General features: G+C 67.3%; 3 protein-coding genes across 3 annotated transcripts; 1 reads left to right on the forward strand and 2 right to left on the reverse strand.

Moving 5' to 3' along the window:
* Nucleotides 1-263: 263 nt before the first annotated feature.
* MNEG_6317 (hypothetical protein) lies at nt 264-2,966 on the reverse strand (the record flags this gene model as incomplete). The annotated part of the gene is made up of 6 exons (XM_014045207.1): nt 264-434; nt 726-834; nt 1,233-1,435; nt 1,721-1,858; nt 2,099-2,499; nt 2,678-2,966. Coding segments are annotated over 6 exons (1,311 nt in total), but the record flags the coding sequence as incomplete, so codon positions are not given.
* A 2,727-nt stretch (nt 2,967-5,693) lies between these two features.
* On the reverse strand, nt 5,694-8,463 carry MNEG_6318 (putative PTC7 protein phosphatase; the record flags this gene model as incomplete). The annotated part of the gene is made up of 7 exons (XM_014045208.1): nt 5,694-5,755; nt 5,964-6,043; nt 6,444-6,535; nt 6,698-6,774; nt 7,031-7,127; nt 7,375-7,461; nt 7,783-8,463. The coding sequence occupies 7 exons, from the start codon at nt 8,461-8,463 to the stop codon at nt 5,694-5,696; spliced, it is 1,176 nt and encodes a 391-aa protein (XP_013900662.1).
* A 4,093-nt stretch (nt 8,464-12,556) lies between these two features.
* Nucleotides 12,557-13,667, forward strand: MNEG_6319 (hypothetical protein; the record flags this gene model as incomplete). The annotated part of the gene is made up of 2 exons (XM_014045209.1): nt 12,557-13,507; nt 13,620-13,667. The coding sequence occupies 2 exons, from the start codon at nt 12,557-12,559 to the stop codon at nt 13,665-13,667; spliced, it is 999 nt and encodes a 332-aa protein (XP_013900663.1).
* Between the last annotated feature and the right edge of the window lie 82 nt (nt 13,668-13,749).

Consider the following 13,749-nt stretch of genomic DNA (forward strand, 5'->3'; position numbering starts at 1 on the left):
TCCTAAGGGGGGGGGGGCATGCCGGGGCACCGCGGCGGGGCTTTTGTTGGAGCAGCAGAGTCGATGCTGTGAGCAACGCCGGGCGCTGGTGCAACGCATGGCGTGGGGCGGCCCTCTCTCCCCGTGGCACGCCCTGTTGGTGGCTGAGCTGCCAGGCGGCTGCAGAATACCCAGGGGCAGCGCAGCTCAAAGGCCGCGGCGCGCCAGCATGCGCAGCCCGATCCAATTTTTAGTGCATGCACGTGCACATGCAGGGTGCGCACCCTTTGCTGCTCGGCCTCCACGGCAGACGCCAGCTCCCGCACGATATGGTCAAACGTTGACCGCTGGTCTGGGGCGGGCCTGCAGCACGCGGTGACGAGTGCGGACAGGCGCGGCGGGACGTGCGACGGAAGGGCGGGCCACAGCTTGCCGTCGGCGACGGCCAGTGCGATCTGCGGCGTGTTGAGGGGTGCGGTGGCGCAGGGGCGTTGGGGCAGGACCGAGGTGGGGCTGCGCTTGGGATGGGCAGGCGACGCAAAGCTGGCAGCTTTCGCCGACCGCAGACTGCGGCGGCCGTCGTGGGCCGTCTACATGCGACAGGTGGCGTGTGGCTGTCGTGTTCATGTGTGTTTGTGTGTGTGTGTGTGTGTGTGTGTGTGTGTGTGTGTGTGTGTGTGTGTGTGTGTGTGTGTGTGTGCGCGTGCGTGGCGTGCATGTGCACAAAAACTTCGACACCCCCCCACCTGCACGGGTGTCATGTAGGCCCAGGAGTAGGGGGTCTGTGTCGTTATGAGCTCTGCCAGCATGACGCCAAACGACCACACGTCAGCCCGGCCGTCATACTGCTCGTGCCTGGCGGACACGCGGGGGGGTCGGTTGTTGGTTGTCGGGTGAGCGTCAAGGGCAGGGGGCCGCCTCTGCTGATCGCATCTGAGGACGCACGCGTTTGCATGATTACGTGTGTGTGCACATGCCAGCGCGCGAGCACTCGCCGTCCCCACAAGCGCACACGCATGCGCCCATGCGCGTGCGCGAGCACACACACACACACACACACACACACACACACACACACACACACACACACACACAAAGACAAACCAAGAAACACCAGACACACACAGACATAATCACACAGTCTCTCTCTCTCTGACTGACACACACACACGCACACGCACATGCACACGCACACACAAACACACACACAGACACACACACACACACACACACACAAAGACACAAAGACACACCTCATGACCTCCGGCGCCATGTAGATGTAGGTACCGGTCTCGCCGGTCATCCCCGCCTCCCCCTCTGCCCACTCGCGGCGCGACAGACCAAAGTCCGCGAGCCGGGCGCGCCCCTCCGCGTCGATGAGCACATTGGAGGGCTTCACGTCGCGGTGGAGTATGGGGCGGGGGCCCACCTGCAGGGCAGCCAGCGCCGTCGCGACCTGCGGGCGCGGTTGGAGGGAAGGGCGGGGGTTCATGGGCGCAGTCGTAGGTCTGAGTGCTCAAGGTGCACAGGACCGAGGCGGTGGGGCTGCTGTCCTCGAGATGCGGGGTTTGGAGGGGGAGGAAGTTATCAGTCATGAGAGGACGCACAAAGCTGGCGCGCAAAAGAGGCATGCCCTGTCACCGAGCAGACATATTAAGCCCCTCGCAGCAGCGCCCGCCCAGGCAGGCATGTTTGCTGCGCCTTTCCCATATCCAGCTGCTATGGCCCCGCCCAAACACACCTCCAGGGCGATTTGCAGACGCTGGGAGAGCGGCCACCGGCCCTTGACCCAGGCGGGGGCGTTCCTGTGGCGCCGCAGGAGGTCTGCCAGGTTGCCGCCGGGCATGTACTCGGAGACGGCCCAGAAGCGCCCAGCGTCCTGCGGTGCAAAACCAGGGCAGTTGTCCACGCGCGCCGCAGTAGGCAGGGTGAGGTCAGTGTCTGAGATAGTGGCGTCGCAGGATACAGCATCGGTCACATGTGCAGATGCCCTCAATCAGAGCAGGCCAGGAACGGCTCTTGGAGCGTTGGGATCGACGCGCTGCTATCCGCTCTCATCGGCCCCAACATTGAATGGCTGACCCCGGCGCCCGCCCATGCTTGATGCACGCCAACTCACGGCGCAGACCGCGGCCCCGACGAAAGGCAGCACGCTGTCGTGGCTCCGCAGCGCCTCGTGGCACTCGAGCTCCCGGAGGAAGCTGCCCAGCTCCTGCTCATTAGTCACGCGCACGCTCTTGACAACGACGTCCGTCCCGCGCCAGCGCCCGCGGTACGCGCTCCCGAAAGTGCCCCCCGGCAGCTCAGCGCCGATCTCGACGTGGGAGGGGTCGACGAGCCAGCCCTCGGCGGCGGCGCGCGCCGCGAGCGCGGCGGCGCGCGCCGCGCCGGTGGCCGAGAGCGACCGGAGCGGGGGGCCGTGGGCGAAGGTGTGAGGTAGGGGGCCTTTGGGAGAGTTGCCGGCGCTGCTCTCCTTGGCAGTGTCGTCCTCGTTTTCTGTTTTGTTGTCGACATCTGTGCCTGCGGAGCGCAGGGGGGTGGAGTGCCAAGCGGTGTGTAGGTGACGCCGGCCGGTGACGCGGACTTCCTCGGCGGGACAACCGTCTGTTTTCAGTAGTGCATCGCAGCTTTTGTATGTCCCACTGGGCCGGCGGCTTGCATAGGCCTGGTTGGCAGCAAGCATGCAGGCAGCTCCCACCTGCGAGGGACAAGCGCTGGTCAGAGGTGGCTGCTGGGTTCAGCGGCATGGCGCCAGCTGGCCCTGCGGCTGCTGCAGCCCACACAGAGATGCCGCGTCCCATGTCCGTGTCCTTGCCCAACCCTGTGACGCATGTGCTGGTCCTGAGTAGGAGGTTTTCGAGGGCATAGCGCAGGGGCGCGGCGGGGTCGTGGGTGGGGGGCACAGGGACCAGAGGCACTTGGGACCACAGGGACGAGGCCGGCCCCAGGAACTGGCGCACATCGCCCGATGCCCATGGCGTGATCATGCTGCGGGGCCGTGCAACTACTTGTACGCCATCAGGCGCGAGCTCGTGGCTGCTATCCTTGAGCTTATTCGTTGCCAAGCTGGCTCGGAGAGCGTGGCGTTGATTGAGTTGGCCGCCTTCGAAGAAAGGGGCGTCCTCTCAGAACGCCCTTGCACACTTATAATGCACCGGAGGTTCTTTGCGCCGCCGCGAGGGCTGCCATGTGTCGCCCGTGGGCCACGGGCGAAGCATGATGAGGCCACCTGCTGCCCGCGTCACCTGAAAGCAGAGTCCTCCGCCGAGATGGTTGCCGACTTGTCATAGCGATCATTCATATCAAATGCACTGTCGTCAAGCGAGACGGGCCAGGAGGCCGGCGCGCCTGTGGCCTGGCTGGACCTCATCATCGGACTCGACCCTCCGAGGCTGCTCATGGACGGTGTGGCATAACAATTATTGTTGATGAAAGTCGCTTCCAAAGTCGACGTTCGTAGGGGGGCATTCGCATGTCGACATGTCACGGATCCGATTGGCATTCGAACCCGAATCGGCACTGACTTCTCCACGGCGCGCAACATGCGGCAAGTCACCTGAAGCATGGTATTTCATGCGTCCAACACAGAAATGCTGGCATGCGCACTTGTAGTGACGGGGGCTCTTGACTACTCGACAAACAGGAGGTGGGTTGACTAATGAGTTTGGGTTCCCCAACGCCACTATCGCGTTGGCCGATGCACCCAGAGGCAGGAGTCCCGGGTGGCCATGCACTCTTGCAGTGGTCCTGGCTGTCAACTTGGACCTAGCACCATCACCCTCTGGTGGCTTGCGCTCCGTGACAGCTGGAAGTTATCTGAGGCGCTCAGTCTGGCGGGAGCACACAGTTTGTCCCCCAAAAAAATTAAAAATTACAACATGGTGCAATCGGGCCCTGATGTTCCAGATGCGCTGACGCTTAAATAGCGCCCCCCTCCCCTGACCACGCGGCAGCTTACCATAGCCTGTGTTGTCTGCTGGAAGGGGTGGTGACCACAGGATGGTCACAAGCAAGCCAAAACGCACACTGCCGGCTTCGTAGGTACTGTACCTGACAGCTGCATCACGAGTGACTGCTGAACCTTGCCATCCCGAGTTCTCTTCCTTGCTTGCGTGCCGTCAGCGCCGGCCGTTCAAGCGTACGCCATGACCTCGACGAACGCTCCCCCACTCCAGCGCCCGCCTGGCCCGAACAAGCAACAAATGAGTGATTACATGCTGAGCGACCAGAACTCCGTGCATACGCAAGCAGACGCAAACCACGTTGGTAACAGGCCGAGCAAAATTCGCGGTCTCTGGGCAGGACAGGCTCTCTCTCTTCCTCTCGTTGGTGGTCTTTGATGCAAAACCGTGCCCGAGCGCGCCGCCTGGTGGGTGAGGCGCCACCATCCGGGATGCAGGTGGGGGTGCGCAGCCGGCGCCAACGGCTCAGCAGGTGGCACGCAGCGTGAGGGGCGCAGCGCAGGCCGCTTGGTACCCCTCCCCGCGCCATGCCATGCAGCCCGGCCACAGGCGCCCGGTCTGCGGGCAGCGAGGGCTGCGGCCCTTGGATCACGGGGCGCTGTCTGGCTTTGGCAGCCTGCGCCCCTCGACAATATACACAGTCTGGAAAAACTCGGCGGCCGCCTAAAAAGGGCCCGCCGCCCGCCCGGAGCTCCGCGGCGTCGGGCAACCCGCGCAGGTCCTCGCGGGCGGCAGTATGCACGCCACACTTGTCAGCTTTCACTCTCGCCGGCGGCGACCCCCGCTTCAAGGGTGCAGCAGGGAAGCCGCTCGGAACAGGGGCCCCGCGCGGCTGCCCGTCGTGGCACCAGGCGGCGCGGGCGGGGCACACCCTTGGCGCTTTCAGACGCGAACAGCACGTGAGATGCTGAGGGGACCTATGCACAGGGTGATTGCGCTTGGAAGTGCAGCAACGTTGCGCCAAGGGCTCGCGCACGCTGTCAGGGGGCGCCCAGCATGCAAGCCGCGCGCCAGCTGGTGTTCCCCCCGCCCCTACAGGGCGCGCGGCTCCCTGGCACCACAGGAAACGGGGCCGCCAAGGGTATCAATCCGTGGCCTGCCGCGGGGGCGGGATGGCGGGCGGCCAACAGCGCCCGCACGCCGCTCAAGGGCGCCGGGACACGGGGGTTGCCCGTCCAAAAACCAGGTGTGGCGTTGGGAGGCAACGGCGGCTGCGCATGTGTGGCAACATTGCAGCACCAGGCGCAACCAAAACAAGGTTTTGTTAAGCAGGCAGGACCCTTCATCTTGACGGTCCTTTCCACACACGCGCTCGCTCGCGGCTCCAGACGCGCTCACTAGTGTGCGACCGCCGGCGCGGCGCGCGCTGGGTGCGCGGCGCGGGCGCCGGCGCCGCTCGTGCGCTGCGCAGCGCTGCGCTCTTACGGCGCGGCCCGTCTCTAGGTTGCCCCTCTGCCAAGCGGCGAGAGGGCGCTGTGAAGGAGACCTCCGCCCCAGTGGGGGGCTGGTTGTGATTCAGCTCATGCGCAAGCATATCGATCTTCACGGCACATTTCAGACGCACGAGCGCGCAAGGACTGCGCCGTGCTGGCGCGGGCGCAGGGCCCGCGCGCAACTCCAAACCGGGATGCTGCCACAGAGGGTCACAACGAGAGGCAAGCCCGGGGCGCGTGCCCCGTACAGCCGGGTAAGGTTTGCGACCTTGGACGCCCTTGCGATCGAGCGCGTCAGGCCAGACCCAATCAAACCGGATCACGCCCAAGCAGGGGGGTCCTCGACAACCGAGACCAAAACCGTGATGTCATCTTGTTTCCCTGCAACCGCGAGTCCGGCGATTGGGTCAAACGGGGGGTGGCACTTGAGCGCCTATGTGACGGGGGGAGTCGCTGGCTGTCAGACCACGCGGCCAGAGGCCCTTTGAACAGGGAAGCGAAGCAGCCCTCAAATCGGGCAAGTATCGGGCCTGGGCTGCACCGCAGCGCCCCCCCACCACCACCACCAAAGTAAATCTGGGGCCCTCACCTCCCCTCAAGGTGGCGAGCTCCAGCTTGCCGTCCTTGAACTGGATGCCCTTGAGCTTGTCCAGCCAGGACAGGTCGTAGCTGCTCGGCAGTCACAAAACATACACAGGTTGGATGCGGATAGCGTGTGAATGAGATGTTGCGAGTGGGGCAAGACGCTGAGCGACAGAGAGCGGCAACGGCAGTCGGGCGAGCAGTGGGTGGGTGGCGAGTGGTGACGAGGGGGTGCGTCGTTTGATGGGCGTCAGGCGGAGCAGGCTGCCGCCGTGCCAGCCGCTCCTGGGTACATCCCGGGGTTGCCCCTTCCTTCAAGGTCCCCTCATCATACGCTATGTGCAGGCGGCATTCACGTCCGACAGCGCCTCAAGAGCCCCCTTTCTGTGCGGAAACGGAAAGGGAGCGCGGGCGCGGCTGAGCCGCACCCTTGCCGCTTCCGTGTATGCATCCGCCCGCGGTGGGGCCCAGCAGGCAAGACGCTCACCCCTGCTGCCGCGCCTCGCGGGTGTAGGGCGACGCGAACTCGGGGTCGCTCGCGTGCACGCGCGCCAGGGCGGCGATGGCCTCTGCCGCCGACTGCGGGGCCGGCGCAAGAAAGGACGGCGGCGGGTGAGGGGCCCCGGTCGCACGTGGCTGCACAAGCAGCTCGACGCCACGCGCAACACCCCGCCCTCGTGGCCCCAGGACCCCCGCATGGCGCCCTCTCACTGCACAACCCATACCCAAAGCCGCGCGCACCTGGGCGCCGTCGGCGCTGGTGGGCAGCTGCCCCAGGATTTCGTGTTCGTAGGCATTGTCCCACAGGCCGTCGCTGCCTGGGGGCCGTCAAGGTGCAGGGGGAGAGCAGCGATTTGCCTCAGGTATCACAGTAGCACAACGGGGGTGGGGGTGGGGGTGATGGCTCCAAGCGCCCCAAGAACTTGCCGCAGCGGGTGGAAGGGCGGCGTGCATGCCGCCGCCGCGCCGGCGCCCGCGGCCGCCGCCACCACAGCCCGTCCACCGAGAGACACGATGGGCGCCCTCCGCGTCGTGGAGCCTGCACCGCGCATCCCGTGGGCCCCGGTCTCTCACCCGCAACGATGACGTCACCGGCCTGGAGGGGCACCTCATACACCTCGGCCTGGGCAGCCGTGTCGGTGCAGTCCACGAACTCGGGGTAGGCGCCCAGCTGGGGACCAGGCGGGGTCGGTGGCATGCATGGGCGAGAGAGAGTGTTAGCAGGCATGCGCCCAGATTTTTGGACGAGCTCGGGAGCGCCCTACCAAGCGGGGAGGCACCAGCATTGCTGGTTGAAGGCTCAGAGGCAGCAATCTTGAGCATTTCAAGCCGTGCGCTCTGCGATCGGGCCACAGTGTGCAGGAGCAGCAGGGTAGGAGGCTGCCAAGCGCTGCGAGAGGCCCGCAGACCGCGCGCACTTGCAACGGGCAGTCGAAGAAATGCTGCAGCGGGCGCGACCGCGTAATGATGGCGCCGCCGCGCGCCACCAAGAAGCCACTGTCGCCCTGCAGGGGGCCAGTGGTTCGGAGGCGGGAGGGGCCGTGGGCGGTGTGAGCGCGCCACACCACAGGCAGGGGGAGCGCGCTACGGCTGCTGGCGGCCTGTTCTGAGCATACAACACCAGCCTGGCAATCCATGGTTTTGCCCTTGACCAAACACAGCCTCTCCAATGCAACCTGCTTCCCATGCCGCAACACCTCCAGCATGTGCGCGACGGCAGGCCGCAAAGCGCTCTCCCACGCCCCCAGCAGCCGGCCGCCCTCTGATGTCAGCCCCCCCCCCATCTCATGCTCCGTGCGCGCCAGAAGCGCCTCCGCGCAGCGCACCAGGTTGGCCGCGACCAGCCGGCGCTTGGCGCCGTCGAGCTGCAGCACCACCGCGGTGGCCGACCCCGCGCACCGCGTGCGCCTGTGCGCCGCGTCCAGCGCCGCGCGCGGGTCCACAAACCTCCGGGCCGTGCCGCTGACGCCGCCCGCCGCGACGACGGCCTCGCCGAACGCATATGCATACCCGGGGCCGTCCGCGGCGGCGCCCCCGAAGCCGCCCGACATGCCGAGCGAGTTGTCCGCGCCCGTCGCCGTCGCGCCGTCCGCCGCGGCGCGCGCGAGCTCCTCGCCCTCGGCACCCTCTATGTAGGCACACGCGACGCGCATCAGCGTGCGCGAGTACTGCGCGGGGTTGATGCCGCTCTCGGCCCAGCCGCCGACGCCGTCGGCGACGCCGAGCGCGCCGCCGCCGGCAGCGCTGACGAAGAACGCGTCCTCGCCGCCGTAGTGGTGCTTGTCTGGGTGTGGCAGGCAGCACGCGCCGATGCGCAGGCGCATGCCCTCCAGCTGCTGCTGTTGCTGTTGCTGCTGCGGCTGCTGTTGCTGCTCTGTTTGCTGCTGCTGCTGCTGCTGCTCCTGTGCCAGGTCCGCCGCGTTGTTGAGCTCGTCCTCCAGCGACGATGTGGTGTCCAACGATGCGACTTCAACAGTGGCTGCCAAAGGAGCTGCAGGCATCCGCATGTTGGGCGAGTGCAGGGGAAAATGAGGGCCGATGAGAGCGTGGGCCGGGCATCGAGTTCCCACGCCTAGGACAGCGGCGCTGCCCGCCGCGTGACAATGCGTCTGCTGGCAGCTGTGGGTGCCTCTGCGGCCGTCACTGGGCCTGCAGGACCTCAAACACGACCACGATGGCAGGCGAGGTCGCCCATCCTGTGCAGCAACCCGTGATCGCTCTCCCCATCTAAGCTGCCCCCGCCATCAGCGCCCGAGACCCCTTTGCTAGTCCCCAAGGCGCTTCCCCTGGTAGTCGCTTCCCAGGCGCACCTTGGTAACCAGCGCTGCTGCGTGCCACGGCACTCCAGCTTAGGGTGCCGCGAGTCGCTCCCCTCGGCAGTGCCAGCCGGGGCCCGGGGGTCCGTGGCCTCCTGATGCCCAATGTGGGGCCCGTCGCCGTCATCTGACGGGCGAGCATCATGCTTGGCCTTGCCTTGTCGGGTCGTTCACGCGAGATCGCCGGTAGACAGCGGATCAACTCCTTATCAGGCGACAAGAGCTCTGCAGCAGTCGATCGGGACTATGTTTGCGCACCAACTGGACGAAGGGAGGGTGTGCAGTGCAGAGTGACACCGGTGACGATGTGTCGCACAACAACTTCCTCCAAAACCACCTAATGCAACCCCAACCGCTGAAAGAATGATGATCCAAGAGATGCTAGAGCAACGCTGCGACACCGTTCGTGCTGGCCAGCGCTTGAGCAACACCAGCGCCTCGCTGATGTGGAGCCACCAGCATGCCAGTTCCATACCAACCCACTAAAGCCCACGCCGGTACAAGTCCGCTGCAGCAGCACTTGCATCTGCAACGGAGGCTGCGCGACCGCATAACGCTGGCGATGGGTGACGCCGTCCCCACAAAGGTACGGGTGTTGCGGGCGGTCGCATGCGCACGCAGCTGCAGATGTGATCGGTCTACCGTACACGGGCGGCCTCGCTGTCCATGCTTGTGAACATGAGCAAACCGGCATGCATGATCGCAGATCAGCAAGGACATCACCTGATGGGCATCCCCCGACAGGGCCGTCGGCATGACCGTCACAAGGCGCGAGGAGGGAGATTGGCGACTTGCTTGTAGCGGGCGAGGTTGCGGCCAGCAGACAGGCTGCTGGCCGCAATGTTGCACTACTCCCAGGTTGGCGCCGAGTGAGACACCTGAGATAGAGCTGGCTGTTGCTTCTCTGAGCGCCGGTTTCACTGTTCCCCATGATCGCAGGAGGCCGGTGGACGCGGCAGGCGGGGTTGTGCTGCTGGGGCGCATCGCCCTGCTCAGCGACAAGGGGGAAGACCTGGAGATGGGTGAGTGATGTCACATGGGTTGGATGAGAGCGCACTCGCCGTCCAAGGCGTCATAGGCGAGGTTGCGCGCCTGCACGTGCAGCAAAAATGCTGTGCTGCAAATCAGCAGCCCGCCCGTCCCCCCTTGCCTGTTGCTCCGCCTGTGCAGCTTCCGCAGGGACTTGCTTGTGCGCGAGAGCGCGCGTGTGCGCGGTGGTCGGCGTCTGCAGCTAACCCAGCGGTCACAACCTTGATGCCTGGTACCTCAAATCCGGGACTTGCCCGGAGTGGTCCACATCCCTACAAATTGTGTAGTCATTGTCCATACTGCAGCTAGTGCAAAAGTATCCTCAATCCTGCAACCGCTGCGGAAGCGGCGGGATGGGCGCTCTGAAGGAGCGCCGGGGTCCCTGGGACGAGCGCTACCGTAGCAGAGATGCCCAGGCGTGCCCTTGCATGCCATTGCCTGCGCCCGGCGTCATCACCCGCCGCCGGAGCCAGGCCAACACCACGACGGCACTGGGCAAACTACATGAATATACAAGCAACAATGGGGGTCTCAACTCCTCTAGGCCCCCTTGACACAAAAAAGCGACGCACGCTCAGATGACGGACGCTCAGGTGAAGCGAGCCCTTCCCTTGTTGAAACCGACATGCTGGCACAATGTCATACACATACGCCTAGTCGCCTGGCCACGCAATTCTTAGCTTGGTCCGCCTCTGATCACATTGGCGCCGCACGTACTACGCACGGCCTGATCGTCTTAGTCGCGCGTGTCTTAGCGTCCGCACCAGACCTCTCACAAGAAGCGTGGCGTCCTGCGACCCTCGCGTCGCTAGGGGGCACTGCACCCCGTGATGATGCTTTCCGGCCTGTGCTGAGGCGCCGGAGCTGGAAGGAGCAGCCCGGTGAGCTTGGTAATTCTACATGATGGTGATTTACACCATTCCGTGCGCTGCGGGGCTCAAAAGCAGGGACTGCAGGGCGGTGGCGCGTGTGGCTCATCTCGCGCGCAAGCCCGTTCAGCTCGTGTTCCGTTGGTTTCGGTGCCACAAATGGAAGCAGTGGACGCTTTTCGCGCGGCGCATGAGGCCGTGGGTGCGCACTGCACCAACGCGATGCGCACGCCCCTGGGCGCCGCCCTGTCGTCAACCAGGCCGCAGGATACTGCAGATATCTCGCGTCCCGGGCTCCTGACCAGCAGCTCTGCAGGCGATTGGCACGCAGGTAGGGTCCTGACGTGCTTCACGTACATGGTTGGCGGCTGGTCCTGGAGGTGTGCTCGCCATAAGGGCCCCACCAAGTGTGCGGAACTGCTGGGAGCCCCAGCGCTGTGTGCAGCTTGCTATGGGGTCGCACGCGCCTTGCGGCAGGTGAGAGGATGGCAGGCCGACACCACGCCTCCAGTGTTTATGCCCCGGCTCACTGCCTTCACTCCTCGTGTTGCAGCAGGTGCGTGGGCCTCCCCAGGAGAGGCGCGGCGCAAGGCAAGGGTAGCGCAACAATGCAAGGGGTTGTCACGCGCTGTGGCGCGCCAAGTGGAGCGGCCGCGGTGCCAGCAGCCTTGGCAGCAGCTCCCGCGGCGCTAGCAGCCAGCACACCGGCAGCGCGCGATGAGGCACAACGCCGGTCAGCCCGCGTGGCACGGCACTCGGCCCCTGTCCCAGAGGTGGGTTGATGCCTGCGGGCGCTGCCCCCCCCCCCCCGACACTGCAGCAGTGCCGCGTGATTTGGCTGTGCTTCATGGGGTGGCTTTGTTGCGCCTGCGCTTGGTGAATATGTCGATGAACCTGCTCAAACCATTGACGCCCCCTCCCATTGTGGAACTCTCCACCCTTGACAGGCGAAAGCTAGCGGCGGAGAGGCAGTGTCCAGCAACACGCGGCACGGGGCCCAAGCCAAGGCAGAGGCCTTGGCTGAGCAGCAGCAGCAGCAGCAGCAGCAGCGCCGGCGGGCGCGCAGGCAGGAGCCTTCGGAGGTGCAGACGGCGGTTCGCACATCGAGCCGCCAGCGCAACCTACAGCCTTGGCTGCAGCGCCCTGGCGCCTCCAAGCCGGCGCCCGCCGAGGCGACGCCTGCAGACCCGCCGACCCCAGTCTCGCTGGGTCGCAAGACGCCGGGACTGTCCACTTCAGAGCCTGCGGCCACGAGCGGCCAGCCGCGGCGCGAGCGGCTGCCGGACGCGCCCGTGCGCATGCGCTCGCGGGGGAGGCTGCAGCCGGCTGCGTCGCCGCACGCGGGCGCGGCCTCAAGCAACGCCGCGGGCGCAGGTGCTGGCACAGGCAGCGATAGCGATGCAGAGCCCCTGGCCATGTCCATGGGAATAATCTGGGCAGGCAGCGGTGGGCTGGCGGCGCCTGCGCCGCCAGCCGCGGTGGCGCCTTCAGGCGCGGCGGCAGATGTGCAGGGCCTTAGCAGCGGCGAGGGCAGCAGGGAGGATGGCGCGGCCGCATCGGCGGCGGTGCCGGCGGACACGCACAGGCAGCTTGCGCAGCTCCAGCTGCATGCGTCGCGCCAGCAGCGCAAGCGGCAGCAGCCCGGCGGCGAAAGCGACGAGGATTGGGAGCCGCCGCCGCCCTCGCCCACGCACCAGGTGGCGCCGCTCCTGCCAGCGCCACCGCCCGCCGCCGCCGCGGCGCACTGCGGGCGCCGCCCCGGCGGCGCGCGCGGACGCGGCAGGGCTGCGGGCGTAGCGGCGCGCACACGCTCTCCCGCCGCGGCCATGCGCCGCTGCAGCCTCCCGCAGCAGCTGGTGCGCGCGCCGTCGGTCAACCCGCTCCCGATGCCCGCGGAGCACGCCCCGACGCGCCTTCAGGCGGGCGGCAACCACCTGCCCGGGCAGTACGTCATCGCACGCGTCGGCACGTGCGGCCCCCGCGGCCGCCCCCGCTCCCTGAGCTTCACGGGCAGCGCGTTCAGCGGCGGCAGCATGAGCGGCGGCGAGGGCGGCGGCAAGCGGCAGCGGGTCGAGTGCTTGCCGCAGGTTGGCGCGGCGGGGCCGGCCAACGGCACTCTCCTCCAGGTCGCGCCGGCCGCAACGCCCCCCTGTGAGGATGACGACGGCTGCAGTGACCGGATCGCGTTCTCCGCTGCCGGCCGCTCTGCGCCGCTCGGCGCCGGCGCCACCTGCGCGCCCCTGCCCCCGTCGCTCCCGGCCGGCGCGGCCTCGCCGATGCTGCTCGGCGCGGCGCGCTGCGCGCCGCGCGTCGGGCTTGGCGGGCGGCGTTGCGCGGCCGTCGCGCTGTTTGGCGGCGGCGTGTCCGCGTCTGACGACGACGACCTCCTCTGCAGCCACCAGGATCAGCGCGCAGGACATGGGCTAGACAACGCGCTGGTTCACGTGGGCGACGACGACGCTGACGAGGACGCGTTCATGAGCGACGCAGTGCTGCTCGACGCAGCGGCTGCGCCGTCGCCCTGCTTTTTCGGCGGCGGCGGCGACGGCGGCGACGACGTCATGGTGGGCGTGTGCGTGCCCGCGGCGTGCGCGCCGTCGCAGGACTTGCAGCTGGACGTGGCGCGGCTCCTGGGCGATGATGGCTGGGGCCCGGCCTGCGGCGCCGGCACCGGCAGCGGCGCCGCGCTCGCCCGCGACGGGTCGTGCGCGGCCGGCTGCGGGGCGGCGAGCGCGGACGATGATGCGACGGGGCTGGTGGTCCCAGGCACCAGCGGCGGGGACAGCCCGTCCTGCTCGGGGGCGGAGCTGGAGCTGCTGGGCGGCTGGGAGCTGGAGGTGAACCGTTCCACCCCGGACCCCGAGCTTCTTGCCGACCTGCAGGCCGCGACGGCCTGCACCCACGGTCGCTCCCCTGCGGGCGCGGCCGCGGGCGCCTTGCGCGCCAGAGGCGGCGATGGCGGCGGCGGCGGCGGCGCGGAGAGCCCCGCGCCACTGAGCCCGGCGCAGCTTGTCACCCTCCGTGCGCTGTGCGGCGCCGGCCCCGCGGGCGGCGGCGCGCCGGATCCCTGCGCCGCGCC

This window comes from Monoraphidium neglectum, assembly GCF_000611645.1.
Source record: "Monoraphidium neglectum strain SAG 48.87 unplaced genomic scaffold scaffold01015, whole genome shotgun sequence".
In the NCBI taxonomy this organism is placed as follows: domain Eukaryota; kingdom Viridiplantae; phylum Chlorophyta; class Chlorophyceae; order Sphaeropleales; family Selenastraceae; genus Monoraphidium; species Monoraphidium neglectum.